Here is a 26921-nt window from a genome sequence, read left to right as displayed (position 1 = left end):
ACTGGAAAGCAGCAAGAATTACTTAAGAGAATTCTACTGCCATGTCATTTGGTAACGTGTTCTTATCTTTCACCAGCTCTTAAAACAAGTATATACTGACAGAGTAAGCCTAAGGAAATATTTATATCATTTGTGCTGACCTTTTGTTGAGGTAGGATTGATAACACAGTGTAGCATTACTCTGTTTGCTAGAGGTAGTTTTACTGTCCACAACTGTCTTTGACTGTTAATATCACGGAATCATGGAATCACCAAGGTTTGGAAAAGACCTCTAAGATCATCCAGTTCAACTGTCCATCTGTCACCAGGATTGCCCACTAAACCACATCCCTCTGTACACTATCTAAGCATTCCATGAACACCTCTGGTGACGGTGACTCCACCGCCTCCCTGGGCAGCCTGTTCCACTGCCTGACCACTCTCTCAGAGAAGTATTTCCTAATGTCCAACCTGAATCTCCCCTGGCACAACTTGAGGCCATTCCCTCTAGTCCTATCACTAGTTACATGGGAGAAAAGACTGCCTCCCAGCTCACTACAGCCTCCCTTCAGGTAGCTATAGAGAGAGTGATAAGGTTACCCCTGAGCCTCCTCTTCTCCAAACTGAACAGCCTCAGCTGCTCCTCATAAGCATTGTGCTCCAGATCCCTCACTATCTATTTTCAGCTAAATGTGAGCCTTTGATCTTCCAGTAAAATAACACCATATATAAATTTTTAAAAAGTCATTCTTTAATTTTGTTTGAAATGCTATTTGTGTCTTTTTGAAAAACTGTTAGTGTAATATTTTTGTTTCAAAGTAGCTCTTTTCTCACTGCTTTTCTGAAATGCTTCTTTTTGCAGGGGACGAGTTAACTAAAATGGAGAATGAAGACGAACAGGGTTGGTGCAAAGGACGTCTGGACAACGGGCAAGTTGGTTTATACCCAGCAAACTATGTAGAACCAATCCAGTGACAAAAGACAAAGTTAATACAGAAGCGTTACAAAAGCTCTGCAGGCCTGTACAGTATATATTTAAACCAAGAGGAAGCTGAATGATGTAAAGAGTGTATATATTTTCATGAAAAGAAGAGAAAGCTCAATACTGACATTGTGGTGATTTAAAGACAGAACATAGAACTGATTTCATGTGGTTTTCACAACTTGTACACAATGCAAATGAAAGGGGTTAGATGGGAAAAAAAATACTGATAGGAAAAATACTTTTAAAGCTTTTTCTTTCCACGTGGTCTGTTATTGTGACTCTTAAACATTTCTGCATTTTCTATGCTTGTGCCTCATCCTACCTGAGGTGTGTGGCTTATGCTGGCTTTTGTTTAATCAGTTACTTTAAGTGACCTTCAGTAACTTGCAACTTGAATTTTTAAGATTATTCCAGTTAATTTTCTATTTGTTCTTAGCAGTGTCTGAAAGATGCAGTATTTTTTTATTTAAATGCTATGTAGGTAAGCATCTTTGTGTATGCTTGATCATATAATACTTAAATTATGACATAGATTTAGTCATCAGTTGACTGAATGAAAACTCTTTCCATGTTGTAGTGATCTCTCAATATTGTCAGCATGGCCCGAAGTTGTAAAACAGTTATTATATGTAATAACTATCTGTTACAGAAGGTTATTTGTAGCAGAGATATCTGCAGGTGTCATGGATTGGGATTCTGTTATGAATGTTGTTTGTATGGTTTGGCACTTAAATGAGTTTTCCTTGTAGATCTTAAGTAGCTCTCTATAAACAAAGAGGTAAATCATACATAATCCCCAGAATACTGTCTATTTCCAGCACATGTGCAGGAAAAAAAATCCTAACTGTTAATGGTTTTCTTTTGTGATTTGAAATGTTAAATCTGTGAAGACTGATATCTTTTTTTTTTTTTTTTTTGAACAAAGATTGTAAAATAGACTAAAATACTTTTTATGAAGAGGCTATCTGTTGTTTATATGTACATACAATTTGATATTCCAAAATATAAAGAGCATGGCTATTAGTTATCAGAGCTTCTGATGTGGATAAGATTTAGACTTCTAAGAGTTTAAATTATCGGTATATTTAAATCTGCTTTCTTGCCATATTCATTACTATGCTACAGGCAAAATATTTTGTGATTAGGTTTTTCAGAAGTACAAGAAACACGCTAACATACTCAAAATCTGTAACATGGATAAACTTGTGGGTCAACATATAAAGTAGCCCTAGTGCTTACATGGATTATTGTAGCAGAACACTGTAAAAACTACATTTGTTTGCAGTTACAGCTCAGTCGTCTGTAACAGTGCCAAATAGTATGCATTTGTGACAATTAAAACTGGGTTGTAAATTACAGCAGATTTGTGTTTTAAAAAAATAAATAAAAATCAAGTATCAGGTGAGTAGATATGCTACTTTAGGAAGCTACACTGTAATGAAGCTAACAAATCTATTTTGAGGTAACTATTAAACACTGTCGATAGTCTTGGATTTTATCGTTTGCTTTTCAAATGTATAGATACACTTAGTCATAATGTTCAGTGCATTAAATGTACAAGCTCTGAAAGTGGATGTATGTCTGTCTGTCAAGGAAAACTTAACATAATTATTCTTTCACAAAATGGTTATTAAATCTGTCAGGAATTACTGCCTTGGGTCTCCATGACATAATATATTTTAGAAAACAATAAAATCTGTTAATCTCTTAAATACACAGCAAGCACTTCATCTTGCAATGTATGTAAAAAATACTCTTATAAAGCAAATAGTCAGTACACTTGATTGCAGTTCAGGATGAGAAAATCCGTATTGTTGACAAGAGCCATAAGGATGGGCATGGCATTGTGCTGCTTAGTCATGGTGCACAACAGCTCTTAGACACTGCAGCAAAATGTTTATGGAAGGAGATTCAGGCCTTGTGTGGGCATGCAAAATGTACTACGAGTGTGCTTTCCATGGTATAGTCAAGTTTGGTATAGATTGTATGAACAACAAACCTGCTTTTTTTTTTTGTTGGTTTTTTTTTGTAATATCTTGAGTCTCTTCTACCTTCTGTGAGAGAGGTGTTCTTGTTCTTTGGTTTTCTTTTTTGCTAACTGCCAGCAATTAACATAGTAGTGTTGGCTAGCAATCACGAGAAGTTTGATCTTGTCTCTTGCATCAATAATTTTTAATCTAAATAATCTAGTTCTTTCTGGGGTGTCAAATTTAGTGACATAACCATAGAATCTAAGTAGAAGCAAACACAGGAGTTCTCCAGTCCAATGGCTGATCTAAAGCACAGTCAATTCTGCATCCAGACTAGCTTGCTCAAGTCTTTGGATTTGGTCTGGAAAACTTCCAAAGGCTGATTTCCTCACCTCTCTGTTCAAGCAGTTACAATGCTTAGCTATCATTATTATGGTGTTCTTTCTCCCTTGGCTTTACCTGCAGCTGGAACCTGTCCTAATGCAAGACACTGCTGTGTCTTGTTCTGCTGTGCTTGATGGAGCCTGGCTGGTGTCTTGGTAGCCTCTGCACTGCAGCTGGAAGGCTGCTTCTAGGACCCCCAGAGTCATCTCTTCTCCGGGCTGAACAAGTTTTGGTTTCCTCAGCCTCACCTCACAGAGCAAGTGTTCTGTCTCCCCATAATTTGTCAAGAGAGTCTTTTTGGGGAAAAATAGCAGGCTATTTTATTAGAAAATGTGTAAAGATAAGTAATTCCTTATCTATAGTCCAAAGTTATATTAAAATTCTTAATTTGTTGTCTCTGAGGCTCTGTGAACTTGACACCAAAATTTTAGCACATTTTTTCCTCAAACTGCTAATTCACTTGTGTCATTTTCTATTATATCCTACAAATGTGATGTACACATACAAGATTGTAAAAGCAAAGATAAGCTCTCAATGTAACCATGTTATCACTCATAACGTCACGGTATAACAATCCAACACATTGCTGTTACTCTTGTGGAGATGTTGGCCTGATGTATTAAAACTGTTTTTGCAATAGATGGCCTGAATCTTTTTTGTTCTGTTGTCTTTGTTCCAATTAAGTTTTTATTCCTAACACTTGCAAAGAAGAAAATTAAAGCAGACTTAACAATTGATGATAAGTAAAAACACTGAGTCCTCCAAGGGGAAACCGCAGATGAAATGGTTGTGTACTAATCTGATACGATCTGGGTGATTTTAAAATAAAATAGCTATATATTATTGTAAAACAGAGGAGAAAAGAAAATGGAAGATGATGTAAAGAAGATTGAATGTCCAGCAGCAATAACTTCCTGTTCTAGAGTAGTTTCTTTTAGTTTTAAAAATGAACTCTGAGGTTACACAATCATTCTTATTAATCTTTCTCCCACTTTTCTGGTTTGGCAACATTACTCATTTACCTCAGAAAATCATAGAGATTGCTAGTTGTGGTCATTTTGAAGGAGTCTACGGAGCCTGCTCCTGATCTGTGAGAATACAAGTTATTCCTGACAATGGAGGGTACTTTTACCAACTCGTTTTGTTTGACTTTGAATATAAAGAGCAATTTCAGAGCATAAGAAAGGTCGTGTGCAGAAAATTGCTTCAGTGTGTTTGACATCTAACAGTTTACCAGCTGATGGTAAGCATATATCATTTTCAGCCTGCCTTACTTCCTTTCTCCTGTTAGAAATACAGATTCCAATGTGATAGGACATTAATCCTTTCGCACAAAGCTTCAAAAATACCACAGAGGGTTCTTGAACCCTCCATTCAGAGAGTACCTCTGTACACCTGAAGTTTTACTGAGTATTGTCCATGTGGTGGTAGGTTAGATGAAATCTGAGCCAGCAGCATGTTGTGGGTGCCTTGGGAAGAGCATAGAGATAGGACAGAAAACTGGATTTTGGCTGTCAGAAAACAGTTTCTTTTGTTCTGTGAAATAAGAAAAGCTTATGTTGAACATTCTGTTCATTGCTTTGTCAACAACTGAACACCAAATTGTTGTTCATAAAGACGTAGATGAAGAAGGCCAGAAAAGTGATCCTCTAATTAGTTCCAAGAAGACAACCAGTAGCGCTCGCTCTTGCAGAAGTTAATTGTGACCCCATCAGAGAAGTGCAGACTGTATTCTTGTTTTGCATTTGACTCTGAACTTTCCTCGCTGCTTTATTACTTGGTCTTTATTGTGCAAGGTATTTCTACTGGTTTTTTTCTTCTGTAACTGTAAGTAGTTCAATATCAATAAACCACTCTCTTTCTATTTACTCTTTTCACAGATAAATATAAAAATTACATATTCAAGCGTGAGTCCTCTGGGCAGCACACTGGTAACCTCCCACTGTTTGTTATGGTAGTCAGTAACTAACTTATTAAGTGGTCATTTCCTTATTTCATGGCATTGTATCTAGGTTTTTATGAGGGATGTTAACAAGAACATTATGAAAGTCCAAGTCACCTGTTACCTCAGCTAGGTCACCTCTCTCACCTCTCTGCATGACCCATGAAGCTTTAACTCAATGAAGTAGCAACCATATTAATTGTGAAGTAATTGCTTGTTATGATATAGGTATTTCTAGAAACCTGAAGCAGAAGATGCAGGAATTTGGTCACTCTGCAAAAGATTAAATGCTATCATGTGGCCAACATAGGTAGGTTTTGCAGTGGGATGCTGCTTCTAAAATGCAACTTTGCAAGTCTCTTGCATTCCTAATGCAAACAGGTTTACAGAAGCACGACTGAATATTGTCTATGCAGTGGACTTGTCTGAAAATTATATTATTGTAACTTTTTGGCTTTGTACTGGGCAATACTGATGAGATGGGACTACTTTCAAGATTAGAAAGCTCCAAGAAACCTCACCTATGTGACAAAGTGGTTATGCTTCTCGATGTTATCAGTACAAACAATTCATTATGACTTAAATAAAAATATACGTAGAACTGGTTTCAGCTGGTTTTTAATGTAGTTTAACACCGCTAAACTTCATTTCCATACTGTGGGAACAGACACGTAGATGCTTGATCTTTCTGCTCCAAAGAGGAGGTTTTCTGGATGGATTATGTAGCCTGGAATGATTGTTTCTGGGTCCATATTGTGTCATTAAGGATATTATTTGCAAGAGAGAAGCTAGCCTTGAATTTCTAGAGCTGCAGCTTCCACAAGGCAACTTATTATTGTTATGCACAGCACAGATGTAAGCAGTAACTAATTTTGCTCAGTGTGACCAAATTTCCCAAAGAAAACTAAGTATGGGTTAAGGAAACGAGGCTGTCTCCAAATTGGCATTCTTTCTTGAGGGGAAAGCAAATGGGAGCACAACCTACAGTGGATGATGCATGGATGCTCGGACAGTTTTTTGTTGCTGTGCTCCTTTTTGGCTGGCTTAGCATTAATATTCTTTGTAGTAGATCACATGGTGCTGTTTTGGATTTTTGATGAAAATAGTGTTGATAATGTGCTAATGTAATCGATACTGAGCAGTGTTTTTCTCTTGCTGCTCTGCCAGTGAGTAGGCTGGAGTGTGCAAGTAGCTGAGAGGGGTTACAGCCAGAATTGCTGACCCAGCATGACCAAGAGGGATATCCCACACCACATAGCATCACACAACAAAAGCTGAGGGGAAGTTCAGCAGGGTTGCTGCTGTTTGGGAATTGGCTCAGCATCAACTTGTGGTGATAAAGTTTTCTATCACTTTTTTTCCTCTTCATTTCTTTTTCTGTTGCTTCCTCCTCTCTCCCCCTTTACCTGCTCCCTTCCCTCCCCCCTCCTTTTTCTCCCCCTTGTTATACTGTTTATCTTAACACATGAGTTTTCTGACTTTTACACTTCCAATTCTCTTTCCCCTGCCTGCTGGGAGTGCAGAGTGAGCGAGCAGCTGTGTTATGCCAGCAGCCAGCAGGGTTAAGCCACTACAGTCAAGATGAAAATCTGCTGAGGGCTGAGGACATGAGTGGGGTCAGAGTCATCCTTGCTCACAGCATTGCTTTTCCTAAGGACCTGTACTGCACATAACTCCAAAGCAGAGGACACTCCAGCACTCAATCTACAGGCACCTACAGGCACCCTTGAATGGTAGAGTTTTTGAAGATATTTTTATTTATCCAACTTGCAAGAACAGCCAGTGAATTATAGGCACTGCGTGTTCCCTAGTAGACATGGATAGCTCAGCCCTTTATGTCTATTTGTTGCATCACCTCTTTCCCAAGCCTAGAGTTTGCTTTTGATGTTGCCTCAGGTCACATTTACATGCCTCAAGTTCCTGTGTATGTGCTAAATGCTTTCCTTGCATCTTGCCTGGATCTCACCTGGTGACAATCAGCTGAGCTTGCAGGCTGCAACAGGTGCGTCTGGTTTGCACACCCACTAATCTGTATGGCAAAGCATGGCCTTGGGATAGAGGCACTGTGTGAGACAGAGAGGGGGCAGTAACAAACACTGTCCTTTCCTGGGACTGTGCCACGTGGTTTAGTCTTCAGATTAACTGTTTTTCCAATGTTGATTTTTCCACTTAGTTGCCAAGATAATACCTATCCTGCCTTTCTTTCTTTTTAATCTTTCCTTTGTTTTTCTTCCCCTTCCAATACTTCTGAAGCTGACATAATAGACTTTCTCTCGTGTAAATTTCTTGGCAACTCTTTCTCCCTGAGAGGCCAGCATCTGTAGGCCAGGATGGCAATCCTTATGGAGCCCAATGGGATTTTGGCTGGCAAATCCAGAGAGCGTGTGCAGGATGTATGGATACCTACGAAGGGTGAAGGCCAAGGCCTGAGGATATATTTCCATGCAAGGCTTGGAAATGGATGTCTTGGGCCCTAGATAACTTATTTATGGCCCTGTTTTCAACAGGTTAGAGCAGCTGCTCTGCAGCGGTCCCCTGAACCTGAACTATTGTCAAAGAAGATGTTAGGAAAATTTGTTTCATGTGTGGGTACCTGCACAGTCCTTCCTCTCCACGTGAGGGGAGGATGGGATACAGAGCCCTTGGGGACCACCGATGAACACCAGTACTGAGATGCCAAGATTTGTCCCTACTTGCATACTTCATTGTGAGTGCCCAGAGGAAGCGACTGTTTCCTGACGTTTTTGCACAGTGCCGCGTCCAAGAGTGGGAGCCGTTCTGCTCTGGGGTGTAACAACCCGTCCCACTTCTCTGTTTCCCATCCCTCCCGACGGCAGGCGCTGACGCGGCGCGGCCGCGTGTCCCCATGGCAACCGGCACCTCCTCCCTCCACGCCGGCGGCTGCAAGCCGCGCCCCGCCGGGCCTCCCTGCGCGCGCGCCCGCTGCGTGGCCGCCCGGTAGGCGGGGCGGGGCGGGGCGGGGCGGGGCGAGCGGCGGCGGAGCGGCACGGAGAGGGAAGCGGTCGGTGGCGGCGGCTCCGCTTAGCGACCTTCGCGCCTGTTCCCCGCCTGCCATCATGTGCGAGCCCAGCAAGCAGGATATCGGCGCCATCTTCAAGCGGCTCCGCTCCGTGCCCACCAACAAGGTGAGGCGCCAGGACGTGGCGCGGTGAGGGCCGCCATCTGCCGCAGTGACACGTCGCACTGGCGGGAGGCGGGGCGGGGCGCGTGTCCCAGCGGGACTGGGCCGGACCGAGCGGCCGTCCGGAAACACGGCACAGCTGCGGCGGGGAAGCGGCGCTTTCGGTGGCTGCAGCGGCCGAGGGGCAGCAGCCCGCCCCGAGATAGCGAAGGCACAGCGGGTGTTTCTTCGTCAGACACGATCGCTTTCTTGGTGACAAACGTGAGTGTTGCCATTAGCAGCTCGGGCTCAGCCAGGAGGACTCGAGGAACTGCAGCGTAGTACCCGTGGTGTTGCGTGGTACCTGGGGCGCCTGACGGGGCCGGCCGGGCTACCGCGCGGGGTGCCGGCCCCGTGGCTGTGCCTGCTTCCGCAGAGCACGGAGACTAAAGGAAAGGAGCAATCGCCAGTTGAGTTAGTTTCTAAAACGAGGAAATATACCCGTCCTTCAGGTTTCCCCTTACGCTTTCCTCGTTCCTCCTCCTGAACTCCATGCCCAAGAGATGGAGCGATGTCGAAACGCTCCCATCACGCTGTTGCTGCGTTGGAGCCACGCAGGCCCGCTGCTGCCTGTTGCCGGCAGGGCACACAGCTCTGTGCGGAGCCGGCTGCCCTCTGCTGAGCCACGGCTGTGGTGCTCGGGGCCGCTATGGCATGTCGGGCTCACCTAGTGGTCCTGCTGCTGCCTGTGCTGACAGTGCAGACAGAGCTGGAGCAGAGAATGTCTGCTCCTGTTCAGACCAGGTTTGCTTGAAAGCTCTCATTTGGGTGCAGTCAACTCACAGTAACTCTGTGATAGAGCCATGTAAAGGTAGGAAGGAAATAGTATGAGGAGCTTCAGTAGTGCACATCTCACAGCTTTCCTGCGCCCAGGTGGGAAGAGCCTTCTTGAGCAAAAGGTGCTGCGGCCACCAGCTCACCTCATAGAATCATAGAATGGCCTGGGTTGAAAAGGACCACAATGATCATCTAGTTTCAATCCTCCTGCTGTGTGCAGGGTTGCCAACCACCGGACCAGGCTGCCCAGAGCCACACCCCCTCACATTTGACTGTATGCTGCTTTGATTTTCTCTTGTTCTGTCCTTAATCCGCCCATTTTGTAGGGCTTTCCTGCCCTACACCTGAGAAAGAACTGGGAAAGTGTCCTCTTGGAAGTCTGGTAGTGTGCTTCAGCTGCATTGTGTTTGGGAAGCACAGGTGCTTTCCCTGCAGCTGTAGGGCCCTGATTGCCTGCTGCAGGCAGGTATGTGTTTGTGTGTGTGTGTTTACACTGCTGGATGCTCTCTGAGGCTTCTGAGCACATGCTGGCCTGGGCAAAATGATTCTTACTTAAGTACATGTGTAGTCTTAGTTCAAAGATTATGGCGTGTTTCAACTGGAATTTGATTAGTGGTCTTGAAATTAACCTACCTGTAATTTAGTCTGTGGTTTCTTTTGCTTTGGATGGCATGAAAAATAGCTTCTCAGAGTTGCTGTTTTCATGCACTACGTAATACAGAATTGGCTGACAGCATTTACCAAACATGTTACAATTGTCATGTAGGATGTATTTTGAACATAGACGGTTGTTTTTAGTCATGAAGCTGCACAGTATCGTTGGTTTGCATGTTTGCAGAGCTTGCCTGGTTGGAGGGCTTGTCCTGGTGCTGTTGTATACAGACTCTTGGTCTGCCACAAGACTGTCTCCCTGCAGTAGGTGGCTTTTTATTCCCTTCTCTGGCTCTTTCCCTTCCCCCGGTGGGTACAGCATCTATGGCACCACTTAGAGGCCCAACTCAAGAATGTGAACTGACAGCAAACCAAGTAGGTGCATTGTGGTGGTTTCTTAGTTTTTCAGTTCTGTTATTACAATGTGTGATGTGTTTTGTATATATGTGGTGGTCCCTTATGTCATTATTAAGACTCTCACACTCCCTAAATGTCAGCCTGGTGCTGTTCTGTTGGCAAATGTTCCTGCTCCCTGCCTTACCTCAGCGGTGCTGATGTTGCTGTGATGTGAGTTGGACCTACCTTTGCTCTGAGCCAGAGCAGGTTTGCAGTGTTGGTTTCCAGTTGCATCAACAAGCTCAATTATTATTGCTGATGCAAGAAAAGGGAACATATCTGAATGCGGCAGTGGGTGAGTAAGAGCAGCTGCTGGCGCACAGCTCACCTTTGCCCAATGGCAAACACTTCCTGCACAGCTCAGTGCTGCGGCCTTGCACAGCTGATACATTCACTTCACAGCCCTGGCATTAGGCTGGGTGCTGAGCCAGCTCTTCTGTAGTACCAAAGCCAGCATTTCTGTAGGCCTTGTGTCTGTATGTTTCCATGTCCAATGGCAGTGGGCACTGTGAGTTTGTTCACCAGTGTAGGTAAGGGGTTTGCTAACTTCCACCTCGGTGTGGGGTGGATGCTGTACAGTTTAGTGTCTTCTTCCTATGGGTTATCCCTAAGTCTCTGTTTTGGTACAAACATCTTGGTTATGGCTTTCGCCTTAAGTGATTGTTACTGAATCTGGACCATCCCAAAATGGCTGAAAGCAAAATAGGCAAAAATATTACAAGTGTACTTAAAAAGCATCAGGTTATTGAAGCGTATCCTTCAAAATGATTTTTATAATGACTTTGATTCCTTTATTGTGCCTCGATCAGTACAGAAAACAAGCTGGCTCTGGTTTTAAAATGGCGATGATTTTATAGGCTGGCTCTGAAATCTTACATTATTTTCAGTTCTTAGAATTTACATGCTGGGAAGCCCTTCAGAAATTGAGATAGCTTAGCAACTTGAGTGTGAGTTAAGTACACTCCTTTGTCAGATAGCTTGCTGAAATATAGCTATCCATTGCGTAATGTGATGGAACTGACAGTTCTTAAAGAAATTAGGTGTTATTCCTGTTTGCATCACAATCCTAAAAGGTACAGCTTTATCTCTGTGAGTCATTTTCACGACTGTCTGGTATAGAGCTGATTGAGACCTGGGCCTGTGAAGACAGTGAGCTGTACTGCTCTGGGACAGCTGCCTTCCAAGGTGAGGCAATCAACTTTTTTCAGATGCTAGTGTTAGGAAGAGCTTATAATTGTACTGAGGAATCTTTAGGGACGTCTTCAGAAGAACTTCCCTAATCATGGGATTATTTTTTAACCACTTGCCAGTACTCAGGATTCTCTTTTCCTATTTCTGCACTGGGTAATTTCTGTCCAGACCATTGCTCAGGGTCCGCTTTGCTCTCCTGTGATAGAAGCAGGACCGGAGCTGTTAGTAATAGTAATAGTAATAGTCTCGTGCGGGTTGGAAGGGACCTTAGAGATCATCGAGTCCAACCCCCGGGATTCGAGCCTCTGTGCTGCAGAGTGGCACTTCTACCACTTGCGCCACAGGGGGATTCGAACACCCGGGTTCCAGTGTTGCAGCGGCATTCCTACCACTGCGCCACCGGGGCACACGGTTAGGGTAGCTTTGTTCTCCATCAGAAACCACTCCTGATACAGTCAACTCCCTCCTTTTGCCCTGGGAAGGAACAGCTTGACAACAGCCTATTTTAAATGAAGGTGAAGCTAGCTCTTTTTTTTTTTTTTTTTTTAAGGAACTCATTCTTTTTCTCCCCCCCAACTTCCTGTGTATCATTGTCCCCCTGTGCTTACCTCAGGGACTCCCTCACTCATTTTCTATAGCTTTTTTCTCATTTCTACTTTCTCCTAATGTCAGTGAATGACCCCATTTCCACGTGCAGTTATGGGATACAAATGTGCTTCCTGCACTCCTTCCTTTCCTGTAGTTTGGCAGGGTATGTAGGAAAATTTCTCTGTTTAGCCACATTAATGGAGTTCCTAGCAGAAGAGCTGTTTTTTTTCTCCTCACCTTGGTTTTGAGGAATAAGGCTGTAGGTTGAAGCTCCATCAGTTTAGGTGAAAGAGCTTGCCCCTGTGGAGTTTCTGAATAGATGCTGCTCAGGATGCCCAATAAGTGGGTGCTTTGACTGTGGAGTTAGAGGCACAGATGTCAGAACAACAAAAGCAGGACTTGAGGGCTGTGGTCTGTGCATTTGCCAATTATAGGAGGTATAGAGGCAGATACCTCTTGTAGCTTTGGCTAAATGTTAGGTGTCTGGTGTGGTGGCAGATGATAAGAAAGCTTTGGCTAGAGTGTAATTTTGGACACATCGGCTATTTAACCAGTCTTGCTGTGGGCAGCCAAATGGTTGGTTCAGCAGCACACAAGTAATACATAGTACAGATGGGAACATCTGGCAGAATCTTAGGCTAAGTGGTATGCAGAGTGGGTGCTTTCTTCAAGCTCAGGCAGGTTGTGCAGCTTCTCTTTATAAAACTAGGGTTGTTGTGTTGACACAGGCGTTAAGGTTGAATTAAGTTCTGTTCACTGCAAGGATGTTAGAATGGCCCATAACACAGCTGTGAGAAGAGGTTATGTATGAGTCAAGTTAATGCTCTTTGTTTTCTTTAAGGTATGTTTTGACTGTGGATCAAAAAACCCTAGCTGGGCGAGCATCACGTATGGAGTATTTCTTTGTATTGATTGTTCAGGGACCCACCGATCACTTGGTGTGCACTTGAGTTTCATTCGGTAAGTAGCTGGTGTATTTTTACAATAACAATAGATTTATATTCCGGCTCCTGATGGTTTGGTTTTTTTTTTTTTGTTTGGATGTCTGATCAGAGAGAGAAGCCCATTCTTTTCTTCTCCTTCAAACGTTTTTAATGTTTGTATTGGCATTGATTTATCTGATAGCTACTTGGGAATTAGGTAAATAGGTAGGGTTCAATAGCATTTGTGCCATGCACCCTTTCCCATTAGCTGTGTATTGTGTCAGTAGCACACCTTTGTTGACACTGAAGATGATGAAAACAAAGAAGAGAGTAAGCATTTTGAAGTGCTTTATCATTTTTTTCTGAATCAAGACTGAGGCAGATAGCAGTTCATTATCTTCAGCAATGTGACAGTATATTGATAATATTGATAATCTGATGCCCTCGCAAGCCAGAGACCTACGTAGCTTTTTTTGCCTGCTTTGCTTCCTGAAGTAGCTCGTTATGTTGCCATAGTGCTACTACTGGGGTTAGGAAGAGAGAGCTTTTGTGTAAAGTGATACCCCCTTCGGTGGCTCAGCCAGTTGCTGTTTTACTGAGGTTCTCTGATTTCAGGTGAGTATCCTCACCTGAGTTACTTCTGGTGGGCATTTGAAATATGTGAAATGGAAGGTGCTGTTTGAAGTATATGAGAGCGATGCATTTCAGAATGGATTGCACTTAAAAGCAGTCGTTTTCCATCAGCTAAAATCGATATTCTTCCTCTGTTGCTTTGTCATTGTATATATGAATGTTTCAAAAGGTCTTTCAAGAATCCATTCCTGGTGATCAGAGTACTATCATGATTAGAATTCTTATAGTCACTGCATTGCAGGTGACCAAAGTAATACGTGTGAGAGACTCTTTACACAGAAAAAGGTAGATTTTAAATACTATACATGTTATATGCTAAACATGTTTCCTTCTCTTTAGATCTACAGAACTGGATTCCAACTGGTCTTGGTTTCAGCTGAGATGTATGCAAGTTGGAGGAAATGCAAATGCTGTATGTATCCTGCACATTGAAGCTTGTTAGGCTTGGAAACTACTGTTGATACATTGTCAAAGCATCTGATTTAACAGTGGAAGGTTGATAACTGCTGAAAGATGGCTTTCCATCTGCTTGTAAACCTAGTTAACAAGTGTTTTCCCGTGGCTGTATTTCCTTACTGGGCTTATGATGATGCCATGCCAAAGACCATGTCAGTGTTGAAAGTCTCTCCTAAGTCCTGAACCTTTATGACTTTGGCACAGTTGAAATGAAGATGAGGCACACAGCACTGTCAGAGAGGAAGTAGCAGAACATTTAAAAAGTAAAGCTGACATTTTCCCTTTAATTGCATTAAAAAACAGTTCCTTTTTTTTGTTACAGTTAAGTCCAATTCTGTTTTTACTAAATATTGCTTAGAAATACTGTCAGAATAACATTTGTTGTTTGCATTTTATAATTGCCTGATGACACTGAATCTTGGGTAACAGCAGTTGTGAACTTTCTAGCTATTTCCTCGCTCTCTATGAGGTTGCTAGGAAATGTGGTGTTGTTGCAAGTTCCTTTTGTCTTCAGAATAAAAATCTACAGTGATGGCAATTGGGGCCTACAGGGAAAAGCTCTGAAAGTCAATTTTGTAAGTGTAAATGTATTTATAAACAGAATTGCGTGATCTTTGTGTCAGGGTGACATTTACAACTCTTTCTATTGTAGTTACAGAAGTTGGCTGGCTTATTTTTTTACAAAGTCTAGTATTTGCGCACTGGTTTTACATTTGACATTCTAACCTTCAGTTATCTGGATTTGCTGACCCTATCAGAAACTTGTTTACCATGTTTTACTGTAATGGTCTGATATTTTCTTTTATGCAAGAACATATGATGTAATTTGCTAGTTAGTTCTAGGTACTGAAAAACATGCCTAGCTTTTCCATGTTTTGATCTTACAAACAAATTTTGTATGTGTATGTAAATAAGCATGTAAAAAGAGAGTGCGTATCTATATGTACGCACACACGGAAGTGTAGTTGTTGTTGTTTTTAAAGGAAGACCATTTCTGTATAATCATTTTGATGCTATTGAATCATAGTATTGTCAAGTGACTTGGGTTGGAAGAAATGCTTATCCAGTTCCAGCCCCCTGCTGCAGGAAGGGCTGCCAACCCTCAACCAGTTCAGGCTACCCCGGGCCCCACCCCACCTGGGCTTGGATGCCTCCAGGGATGGGGCACCACAGCTTCTCTGGGTAGCTGTTCAAGGGCCTCACTGCCCTCTGAGTAAAGAATTTCCTTCTAACATCTGACCTCAATCTCCACTTTTGTTTAAAGCCAGTCCACCTTGTCCTATTGCTATCTGCCCATGTAAAAAGTCAGTTGAACATACATTGTTCTCCCTAGCATGCTTGAAATGAAGCCAAGCAATGTCTTTTAGAATACCAGAAACATCTTTTGAAGCAAAGCTGTTGGCAGTCAGTTACCTCTTCCTTTCTTCAGTTCTTAGATTCAGAGATAGGAATAATTCTGTATGATTTGAATTGTATATACTTGTAGAAGGTCCCACTAATGTGTTTGTTTTTGTTGCTTTATGTGTCCATATGTTGCCATAATGGAATTTTCTTCTTGTTTTGGAGATTTACATGGACTTCATAGTTTAGAAAATTTAGATACAGGAGGAGAGCATTTTTCTGCATTAAGGTGTGTATTGATGTTAAGTGGCATTTGTTTCAAAATTTGTTTCTTATTGCATTTTATATGTTTTGCTTCATAGTCTGCTTTCTTCCATCAACATGGATGCACAACAAATGACACCAATGCAAAGTATAACAGTCGAGCTGCTCAGCTTTACAAGGAGAAGATTAAATCTCTTGCAACACAAGCAACAAGAAAGCATGGTACTGATGTAAGTCAAGTGTGCCCTCATTTAGATTTCTGAAACACTTCCCACTCCTTAACCACCACCTTAAATTTCTAATTAGCAATGTGGAAGATGATTGTTTTGGAAGTACTGCTACATATTGTCATGAAAGGGCAAGAAGTGGAGTAGGTTATTTGCAGCAGATATTGAGGGTAGAGCTCAACCCAATAATTCAGAATCACTTCTGGATTACTCAAAATGTTAATTGTATCATTTACAGTAACTTAGAAGAATTGCAGGTGGAAACTTCAGGTATTCTTCCAAATGGGTATTACTTTGTTTCACAGATGTACTGCAAAATTGTATTTGTGCTATTGTGCAATAAATATGCCAGCTCTTCTCCACGAATTACGATTAGCTTTGCCTTTCTGGAGCTGAATTATTACTTAGAAGTACAGAATTGTAAAAACATAGAAGCGCCAATAGCTATCTATAAAATAGTTGTGATTTTAGCAGGGTTTTGGCTTGAATAGGTAAATTTTGTATGAAAATGGTACTTGAAAAATTCTCAAATGACATGCTTTGAGCATGCTGTTCTGTTAGAAGTGCTGATGCAGTTCAGTCATGCTGTCAGAGCCTTGAAATTACATTGCTTACAGGAAGAAGTCGTTAGTGAACTGTGCAGTGTACGAGATTGCTGAGGTGTTAAGTAAGTTTGACACAATTCTGTTTTGCGTACACAGAATGAATGCTTTGATGGTTTAATTCAGTGTGTTCAAGTCCATGACTTGACTTCATTTGAAGTTGATCAGATGAGTGGGAATTAGAAAAAAAGCACAATATGCTTTTCTTGCTTTTTTTCTTTCTTTCAGTCTGTACATAATGCAGCATGAAATTTAGTGAGTTATAATAACCCTATGTAACGATATTACATTTAACATGATTCACATCACTGATTTCAGAGAATTCTTTTACTTTAGATATAAAACAAGTAAGCTTAATATACTATTTGCATTTAAATAGGCATCCAGTTCCCCAAATGACACTTGAAAGAACTGTGTTAACCTTCGATTACCGAATTTTTGGATGAAATCTGTATTAATAGTTTATTTCTTACATAAAAAAAATAGTAAATATATTTCTGAATATACTACAGGCTTAAGTGATGATGTGCTGTCTGTGTTGTTGAAGTGTGTCATTCAGTAATTAGTGTTTGTACCAGTCACATTAAAAGAAATTCATTTGCTGGTTCAATTGGTTATTCAGTAATGAGGTAATCTTGTTGCATATTTCGTAACCTTTTTGGAAGTGGTCCTTATTTTCAGTACAATGTCTTTTGCATGTATTAGAAAGAACCTTCTAAACTTGGAATGTAGATCACAAGTTCAGGTATTGTCTTGCAGGGTTCCAAGAATGACCTGAAGCACTTAGGGCTCTGCGGCCTATCCTGAGAACTCTTAGCATCTCGCAAAAGCTTTCTGTAGGTGTAGTAGAGGTTTTGGAACTCTTAGACCAAGTGGGACAATTCATCGAAGTACCAAACCATGGTATTTTCTTAGTGTTTGGTTTTTTTGTTCTTATATGAGAATATGAAAAAACTTTAGGATCAAGTTCTAGTGATATCAAATATTAATAATATCACTGCAGCAGAGCTTATACCGAGTATTTTGTTAGGTAGGAAATGGTTACTGGGAAGGAAGATACCACAGACATGGAATCAAGACAAGGAATGTCATATACTCCAATAAATTTGTAAGGATGAAGTACTTAGGAAAAGAAAATCACTGAATTTTTAACCTGATTTAAAAAAAAGAAAAGGTAGTTTTAAGATAAGTGCGCTTATACCTTAATACCTTAATGCAACTGTCCTGTAAAATTAATAATCTCCTCCTTCACCTTGATCCTCTTTCTAAACACTTGTAGCTGTGGACAGATGGATGCGGAATGCCACCTGCATCACCTCAGCACAAGGAAGAGGACTTTTTTGCATCCCATGCTTCTTCCAAGGTATAGGTTGATTCTACTTTGCTTTCTAAATGTATTAGGATAACTGTGTGTTCTGTTGCAAGGATTAAGACCCTGAAAGAAAATCTTAAACAGTAGGTTGTTGAGCTAAACTCATTTATCTTCTCATCCTTCAGTGGGTCTTGGAGTTATTCCTGAATATGAATGACTTTCTGTGATGATAATTCAGAATTACCTAAATAATAACTAAATGTGGAGCAAAACCATTTTTCTTAGGCACGCAATTCCACTTGGACTCATGACTGAGCCATTTGATGTGAGAGTGCCCTGGTTTAAATTTACTAAGTGAAAACTTCAGTTTATAATCAGTATAGTGTTCCTAAAACATTGGCTAAGCAGGTACTTTATTCCTTCCTGCAGAATTACATCTTCTTTGAAAAAAAAAATCAGAGTAACTTTCTGCAGGCTATTGCTACTGTTGGTTTTTATGTGTCTGATCTTACCTCTGCTCTGCTTTCCCAGTGCCTTTTGGTGGTAGATGCTGTCTGTGTTTTGAGAGAACAATGTTTCAGAGACTCTCTGGAGTCTGATATTTGAAAAATACCCATGAAAGCAATTGTGATCTTCTGATAATTAAGTAACTGCTACACTTAGTATTCCTAAATATTGCAACAATATTGAATGTTGTGGCAGTAGTATTTTCTAGTATGTTTGCTGTTTGTGAGCACCTAAAACTTTTTGTTATAAACTAGGATTTTCACCAGAAGGTGGACTGTTCTGAGAGTAGAAAAATAACTGGAGTATTTCTGTTTCCAAAAGGAACGTGGAATAACACTTGCAAGAACATAGGAAATATATGAACTGAAGCAAATGAGGGAGAAGGAGGGTTAAGCAGAGAAATGTTGTAAATATTTTTAGGCTAAGGACAAGAAGTAGGAACTTGATACAAACCCTCTTGAGAGGCTTTGTGGGTCAGGTGCAGTCAATTTTCAGAGAAGAATTTTTGGATAGCTGAAAATATAGATCAGAGGCAATTAGTCTGTGTGCCTCAGGGCAACAGATTCCTTGTGTGTGGTATTTTGAGAGGGAGATGTCAGGAAGCTTTGAGGTTTTAAGGAAGAGCAAGCATGAACTGGCACAGGGCTTGTAGGGGAAAAAGAAAGGTAATATTAAGCAGGTATTATTACAACCAGGCCTCAGGCTTGCCTGGTGAGAAGGATGTGCCTGAGCAAAGTGGAAAGACTCATCAAAGACTTTGGAATACTGCCAAAGTACTGTCAAAAAGTAAATGTTAGAAAATGAGAAGTATGAGACCTTAGTGTGAGGAGAAGGGTTGTTTATTATATGTAAATAGATGATTCAGGTCTCGTGTTCTGTATAAATGTTAAGAGTAAAAAATAATTACAAGTGAAAAGCCAGCATACAGTGAAGAAATCTAAAACATAATTAAAATGCACATTGTTGTTTTGCTGAGTGATCATTGAAATTTCCTGAAAGGTGAATATGGATGCTCAGCAGTGCTTTGAATACAGCTCACTTTTTAATAAAGATAGGCATTTCTTTTAATAGGTTTTAAAACTAGAAGCTGTTGTAAGACTTCCGTATTAACTCATCAGTGGTTTTTGAGTACAGTGCTCATATTTATTTGATGGTTTCCATTTCGTGTGCACTTCTGATTTTTATTTATTTATTTATTTTAAATTCAATATGAAGAATACAGAATGGGTATCATCAGAACCAGAACCAGTTCCTCTACAACAGAAAGCTTCAGAAAACATCCCAGAAAGCTATGAAGGTATGACCGGTTCTTAGTTAAGAAAAAACTTCGTGTGTTTTCTGATGGTTTCTTTGTTTAGGTTCTCTTTACCCTCCTTCGGTGGTTAAATAGTCTAACCTTGCTAGTAACTTTGGAATTTTGTGAAGGAATTGTAGAAGGGTTGTACTAGAATGTGTGGTGTTGCATGTTCCTTTAATAATGTTTAGTAGAAATCCAACTTAAAGTCTGGTTCAGAAGATTTCAGATGAATCTTTGGGTGCTTGTTAGTAAATGGTAAAGCTGTAACAGAAATAACACCTTAGGGTATCTGAATCAAGCAGTAGTCTGAGGACTGTGAGCTGTGTTTTAGTGTTTAAACATTCTAATGAGCCTTCTGGTATTCTTAGCTTTGCTATACGTTATATTTTCAGGTGGACCAGAACATGGACCAAGTGTTGATTGCCTTAGTACGTCACCAAAAGCCACAATAGGTAATGAGTATACGCAGAAGACAGCAAACAATAGAGAGTGCCTCTGTGTGGTTTTTTACTCAGAATGTGTGACTGGGAAGGGACGTGAAAGTCCTACTTCAGTATTCTGTGTGTGAGTTAGTTTGAAACATCAGAATCTGTTTGTCACAGAGTTATTTAGATCAATCTCTCTCTGTGACAGTAGGGCAGTAGGCCCGTGGGCCCCCTGGCCCTAAAAAATGGGAAGGGAAATGGGAGCTGGGCTCAAAGAAACAGACAGAGCAGTGGCAATGATCTAAGGAGGAAAACTTATTTTACTAACTATGATATCGGAATGCAAGATAACACAATATAATACAATCTAATTGAAATTGAGGCTAATAAATAAGAGAGAGAGAGTTTTCTGAAGACTGAGAAGCATACTTTGAAATGGAAGGCTCATGGCTTGGAAGCACACCCACAGCTGCTGCCAGGCAGTGAGAGAGAGAGAGAGAGAGAGAGAGAGAGAGAGAGCGAGAGAGAGAGCGCGTCACTTCTATCTCTGGCGGTGAGGTTTTCTGGGACGTGGAGTTCTTCTCTGTGTTCCACATGGTGTTATGGCGTGGAATGCATGCCACGGCATCATACAAAATTACAAAACCATGGCACTGTTTTACAGCTTCTTCTCTTAAACTGTGTGTATTGAGATGAAGAAGTCAGTTTTAGTCAATTGTGTTCTGGTTTTGTCTGTGTTATCCTAGCTGTCTCAGTGAGTTTAAATGCTACAGATACTGCACCTAATAAGGGTGACCAACAATGCTTTACATTTGTTAGCCTTCTGCATCTATACACAAGTGGAGCGCTGTGCTGTGAACAATGGCCTGCTTTTTATTTTATTTATTTATTTAAGCAAGAACTTTATGTAAAGTAAGACTACATGTTGTAGGTCCTTCTGTCTATCTAGATGTAGATTTGCTTCCTTTTCAGTAAACGAAACATAAAATTAGGCAGGAAAAGTCTTGTGTTTGTAATGCAAGATCTTCAGTGTCTAGAATCTAAATTTGCTTAACAGTGCGGAATATATCTTTGTGTATGTTAAGAAGCTGAAGAAAACAGAATAGAATTAAATACATAGGTGGTGTATCATTTTGAGGAACATCCTGCAGGAGCAGGAGTATTGATTTTTCAGCAGCACAGTGTTAGTAAAGAAGTGTAGCTTGGTCTTGCTTAGTGCTTCAAGATGATATGATCTTTGTTGTTTTTGTGTTCACTATTTTTTAAATAAGATGGAGGCTAAAGACTAGGAACCTCTGCTACCTATTTTTTTCTAATTTTTTTTTTTTATCTATAACACAGATTTTCACAAAACAAGTGCTTTTCTTAATTTCTTTGGACAAGGCAAGTTCTGTCTTACACACAGAATCTCTGTTCTGTGTATTCTTGTTCAGTCTATTTCCAACTAAATTCCAGCTCTAAAGAGTTTTCCTATATGTATGAGCATTTAGTAGGAGTTGTTTGAAAACTGTAGTTAATTCAACTGTGACCTCATTAAAATACCAGGATCAGGAGCTGAGTCAGGCTTTGTGAAGAGCAGGATGTAAACTCATTTATTTTATGTGTTTCAAAGTTGAATACAAAGCATTAAGGCTGGAACTTTCAAACTTCACATGTAAATTTAGACTCCTAATAGTGTATTTAGGCTATTAAGCAAAACTGTTCAGTTCAGTGGCAGAGTGTGTTGTCACTTCTAGTGATGTTTGTGGTTTTGTTGGTACATTTATGATACTGATTTATTTCATCTTTATCACTGGTTGTTTTAAATGTAGGTAGTGCCTTTCTGTCTAGTAAAAATTTGTCCCAGAAGTGGTTTGGGATCAGGTAAACCTTCAGTGTGATTCAGAATGGCAAGTCTGTGAACTAATAGGCAGGAGGTGCCATATCTTCAATCAGAGGCTCTTTTTTCATGTTTTCTTGGTAATAGTTACCCCTCTGTTCACCGTAATCAGTTTAGTTTCTGAATCTCTTCATGAATAAACTATAATACTTGGACAGTAAATTCAAAAACATGTTTTGAGGCTGAAATTGTAGAAATTAACTTTTGCAGCTCTGATATTAATGCAAGTGTAATGTAATGTACATTTCATCTTTGCAGAGAACACCACCTTTATAAAAAAGAAGCCAAATCAAGTTAAGAAAGGGGTAAGTCAATAGAATTAACATTTTCTTTTTCCCTCTGTATTACTGATCTATGGAAACAGTAAGTTACAATTTGGAAATGTATTATGTGAGTTAATACTAAACAGTACCTACATTGGTAACAACTTAAAACTAAAATGCAATAGAGAACCTGTTCTACGTCAAAACAACTAATGATCCATTTCAAAATGAATAGGTCCCTTCCAACTCAAATGAGTTTATGATTGCTAAGATTTGTCTCCCAGATTACTGGTGTTCTGTAGCAGAGTACTTAAGATGCGTGGGTTGTTATCTGATTTCAGATAAATTCTGAGTGTGTTTGCATATTTGCAGCTTACTGCACTGTCTAGACTTTCACACCTGTCTTTTAAAAGATGAGTAAAATAAAAATGTCAAAGCCTTTATTGATACATAGGCTTCATTCACAACCATTGTGCCTGCAGCTTCATCCCTTAACCTTTATGTGCCCTGTAAACTTTCTTCTTTCTTGTCAGATATTTTAACTCTGTGTTGTTAGACTTCTTTAGTTTTGCAGCCATGCTACTTGACATTTGAGTTCTTTTTGTAACAAATCGTGAAAACAGAGGCATTTGCAGCACCCCTTTTAAGTGGCTAAATAAGCACATATGGATTAATCTGGCAATATAAGGTGAACTTGAGACACTGAGGCTTTTATTTGTGTAGTAGCTCTCTTCGAACACTGCACCGCAGTATGGCACTTTGTTGGGTGTATAGATAAGTTGCAGCTGACTGACTAGTTTGAAACATAGTATTCGTTGCTCCCACTAGAGGACTTTAGTATGCAAGAGGAGTTTCATATTTATTCCAAATGGCTGATGCAGCAATGTTCTCTTATAGTTAAAAGAACATAATTGAGTTCACAGGTGCACGTGTGTTGTCAGGGCCTAGAATTGTACAATTCTGTGTGTACGTAAGCCAGAGCTCTTAGTTGAAAACTTCATCGTGGTAACAAGTTAAGCTAGGTATGCTGGGAGAATTAATATTGATGTAGTATTGCAGATGGAAAATTGAACTCTCAGGAGACTGAGAGCAGCAGTTTTAGTGTTTTGCATTTTCTGAATCTACTTCATTTTGTCTGTTCATATTGGTAGTAGTCAGTGTTTTTTTATAATAATTTATATTCATGTTGAAGTAATGAGCTAGAAATAGATTTATTTTAAAAGAAGCATTGCTAAACTGTGACCTCTTAAACTGACATGTTTATCCTTTAAAAAAAAAAGTCAACTTGCTGTGCTTTGTTATATGCAAATACTAATTGTGCATTTATGCATTTTGCATACACTTATAGACAAAATGTGTGTATTCCTATCTTATGCTAAATGGTCAAATGCCTATGTACGTGTTTATTAAAAATATGAATAAATCAGCCCTTAGTACTAAGGTAATGCACTGGCCAGTGAGTTCTATTTCAAAAAATCTTACCCACTTCTATGACTTCTGTAATTATTAATTAAGTGAATGAGCATCAAATGGTTCAATTGCAACAAAATATGTAATTTTTATGTAGCATAATCATTATTGACGTTGTGTACTATACTCCCTGCAGAGTATAGTATTTGCTGTTGCTTTCAAAATGGATTCTTCAGTATTTTCTCAGTTGTAATCTTGCATTTTTATTTTTATTTTTTAAATCAATCAAGCTTGGTGCCAAAAAAGGTGGTTTGGGGGCCCAAAAGGTCAGCAGCCAAAGCTTCAGTGAGATTGAAAAACAAGCACAAGCTGTAGATAAAATGAAGGAACAAGAGGATCTTCATGGCAGTAAGAAAATAGAGATGGAAGAGCCACTGTAAGTATGAGTTGCATATACAACAGTAAAGCACAATGCCTGATTTCTTGTTAATGAATTAACTCTTAGCATTTTAAATGGTACCAAAGGACTACATTTGCAAATAGAACTTCAGTTCTTGATTTAATAAAAATCCCCAAATGTGGATGGGGTGTGTCAAAAAGTAATTGTTCCGTTTTCCCGTGTTACCAGAGGAGACTCTCACCTTTTGAACTGTCTTTGTTCGGTACTAGTTACGTAGTTCATTTTGGTTTGATGTAACAAACTGTATAAACATTGTAACAGACTCGCTGATTGCTTAGGAATCATACAGGTACTCTGTATTGTATATGTATGTATTGGGTAAGAGTTTCTCCCTTGAAAGCAGAAGGTTGATTAAGTTAAGCTAGAATTGCCTGCTTATGTTTCAGCTGTTTTATACAGAAGCTACCTTCACTTTCATAAAAACTTGTTTTGCGTCAGAGGCCCCAGCTCAGTAAATAGGCTGCAACTCTTTATTCTTAGCATTACATCTTAAAGATCTAAGATGCTTCATTTTAATAAACTATTGAGAAATTTTCTGAGTATATTTGCAATTAGAAAATTAGAAGATCACTTGGAATTCATGATACCAAGCTCTTTAGCCTGCAGTCTACTTCATGGTATTTCTGCATGCTTGTTACATGACCTCCACAGAAACTCATGTTTTGTGTGCAACAAAAGTATTAATCAGAAGGGGATTGCTTGTTTTTTCCAAGTATTCTTACCACAAAAGTCACATTCCTCATTGATTGCAAAAAATTAACAATAAACTGAATTGGAGAAACATGCTGCTAAATAAAAAAGAAAAATGATTGTTCGTTATTATTTGTGCTCTCTAATGATAATATCTTTAATGATATTTTTCAGTTTGGAAGAAATTCACAGTAGTGATCCTGTCTCTGTGTCAGAAACATTTGTCAGTACCTGATATTTGTAGGTCCACTGCAAATTTTCTGGAGTAGCTAGGACCCTCCAAAAAGTTCTGTAAATGCAAGGGATGCCCATTGACCCGGGCTTATGTATCAGGTCTCAGTAGAGGCAAGGTAACATTCACTACAGGTTAACTTTCTGGGTTTTTAACTGTAGATGGCAGTCTATATCAAAATTAAAGAAGAATGAACGCTTTTTAGGTTGTGTGTGCCTCCAGCTAATTTGTGTGGTTTTAGTTTTAAAATCTAGAGTAATGAGCTTGAGTAAATTAATTAGTTGTGACTTTGTTATGTGCTTGGAAATTATGCTTTTGGTTCTTCCTTTTTAGAAAGAGACCTAATATTTGAAACTTGAAAAGTAATTTTATAGCTGGTACACAGTTTCTTCATTTTCTGCTGTGCAGTGATGATATAATACACTGCTGGTGTTACTATAAAACTAATAGGTATAGTGATGATTTTAATCTTCAGAAAATAGGAAATGTTTTTATGTTCATTAAATAGATTTCATGAAACAGATTGCTATCTTTTTACTTAAGTAAAGTGCTGGGTAGATTTCTTTCAGGAGCAGTTTTAAGTTGAACTTCAGAAAATGTTTTCCATTTCCTCTATAATGGTTGGTTCTAAAGAGTAAGAATTATCAAAGGCTTCCCTAGATATATTCTGTATTTTGATGATAAGATCTTCTGATTTTACTGATTTCAAAAATCATTCAACAGATGACTGACATTTATTGTTGTCAGCACCTGGATATAATACATAATATATTTTAGTTCTCAATTAAAGCCTGATGAAGTACCAAGCAAGTACCTTCTTTCCCAAGGGGAGTAGTTGAGTCACCATCCCTGGATGTGTTTAAGAGCTGTTTGGATGTGGCGCTCAGAGATATGGTTTAGCAGAGGGTTGTTAGAGTTAGGGTGCTATGGTTAGGCTGCAGCTGGACTTGATGATCTTTGAGGTCCTTTCCAACCTGAGTAATTCTGTGATTCTATGAAAGGATATCCAGTCATCACAAGTTCAGGTATGCAACCTCTATCTTGCACTGTCCAGTAAGATATGAGTTTTATTAGGGGCATCTTATACTTCTGTTTAAAGTTAAGTAATGACACATGGGGCCAGATGAAGAGTAAGACCAGAGGAATCCATTTCAGTAATCAAATGGCTTTGCTTTTCATTTCTGCTTCTGTACAAAGTGGATGGAAAGTTACAAGGAAAATGTATTGTTTTCAGACTTCCTGTTACAAGCAGATGGGAAATATCTACAAGTAGCGTCTAATTCCCATTTATTTGTCTTACGATAGTGTTCACTTGTACTTTATGACAGACGCATGAATTAGATATTGTTGTGTTCCTCATTAAAATTACTCTTTGTATCCCCTTCAAACTAACAAATTAAATTTAAGCAGTGTTCCTGCAGTTCTGTGATCATGATTAAAAATACTCTGCCTCCTACATTGAGACTGCTAGGAAATAATGAATACAGTTTTGAGGTTTAGAAAAGCCTGTGGCATCTCACAGCACTTACTGTATTTGAATTACAAGGATGTTTCAGGTGACAAAATATGTTGTTTGCCATGAAGTAAAAAAGTACTGGATGCTCCAGAGTTTCCATACTAGAGAATATATTTGATGTTCCAGTTATAAAGATTCTCTTCCCCCCATTGAGTGGGTTTTTTTTGTTTGTTTGTTTGTTTGTTTTTTTGACAATAGAGAATAACAGCATTAATAGACAGGAAATGTAGTCCACCTCTACTAAAAGTTCCTCAGGTATATATAGCAGGTGTTAAAACCATTAGGAGCATGTAGGAAGATATAGCAGGGCCAAGGAGTGCACTTATGGGAACACATTACTAGTGTTGTATTGTGGTTTCTGTAATATATCAGATTTGGGTAATTTTGGTAATTATTTGGTAGCAGGTACAACTCGGACAGTGCTTGACTTGATGGTAGAG

General features: G+C 39.7%; 2 protein-coding genes across 13 annotated transcripts in view; both read left to right on the top strand.

The window, feature by feature from the left end:
* The window catches only part of PACSIN2 (protein kinase C and casein kinase substrate in neurons 2), a 62851-nt gene extending 58883 nt beyond the window's left edge, over nucleotides 1–3968 (top strand). For 8 of the 9 annotated variants that reach the window (XM_015869781.2, XM_015869794.2, XM_015869788.1 and 5 more), the window contains one exon: nucleotides 842–3968. In XM_015869781.2, the coding sequence (XP_015725267.1) occupies nucleotides 842–954 (113 nt within the window). In that variant the 3' untranslated portion in view covers nucleotides 955–3968. The remainder of the gene's footprint in view (nucleotides 1–841) is intronic. The other variant, XM_015869772.1, reaches the window with a different exon arrangement.
* Nucleotides 3969–8226: 4258 nt separating this feature from the next.
* The window catches only part of ARFGAP3 (ADP ribosylation factor GTPase activating protein 3), a 35745-nt gene continuing 17050 nt past the window's right edge, over nucleotides 8227–26921 (top strand). For 2 of the 4 annotated variants that reach the window (XM_015869709.2, XM_015869692.2), the window contains exons 1-9: nucleotides 8227–8406; nucleotides 12886–13004; nucleotides 13940–14012; nucleotides 15760–15891; nucleotides 17770–17853; nucleotides 19525–19606; nucleotides 19999–20058; nucleotides 22169–22215; nucleotides 23874–24019. In XM_015869709.2, the coding sequence (XP_015725195.1) occupies nucleotides 8338–8406; nucleotides 12886–13004; nucleotides 13940–14012; nucleotides 15760–15891; nucleotides 17770–17853; nucleotides 19525–19606; nucleotides 19999–20058; nucleotides 22169–22215; nucleotides 23874–24019 (812 nt within the window). In that variant the 5' untranslated portion in view covers nucleotides 8227–8337. Of the gene's footprint in view, nucleotides 8407–8521; nucleotides 8664–12885; nucleotides 13005–13939; nucleotides 14013–15759; nucleotides 15892–17769; nucleotides 17854–19524; nucleotides 19607–19998; nucleotides 20059–22168; nucleotides 22216–23873; nucleotides 24020–26921 lie in introns of those variants that run through there. The other 2 variants (XM_015869719.2, XM_015869700.2) reach the window with 2 other exon arrangements.

The sequence above is a fragment of the Coturnix japonica genome, chromosome 1 (genome assembly GCF_001577835.2).
Source record: "Coturnix japonica isolate 7356 chromosome 1, Coturnix japonica 2.1, whole genome shotgun sequence".
Taxonomy (NCBI): domain Eukaryota; kingdom Metazoa; phylum Chordata; class Aves; order Galliformes; family Phasianidae; genus Coturnix; species Coturnix japonica.
Note: the sequence above shows the minus strand (reverse complement) of the source record. Positions and strands in the feature narration are given on the sequence as shown.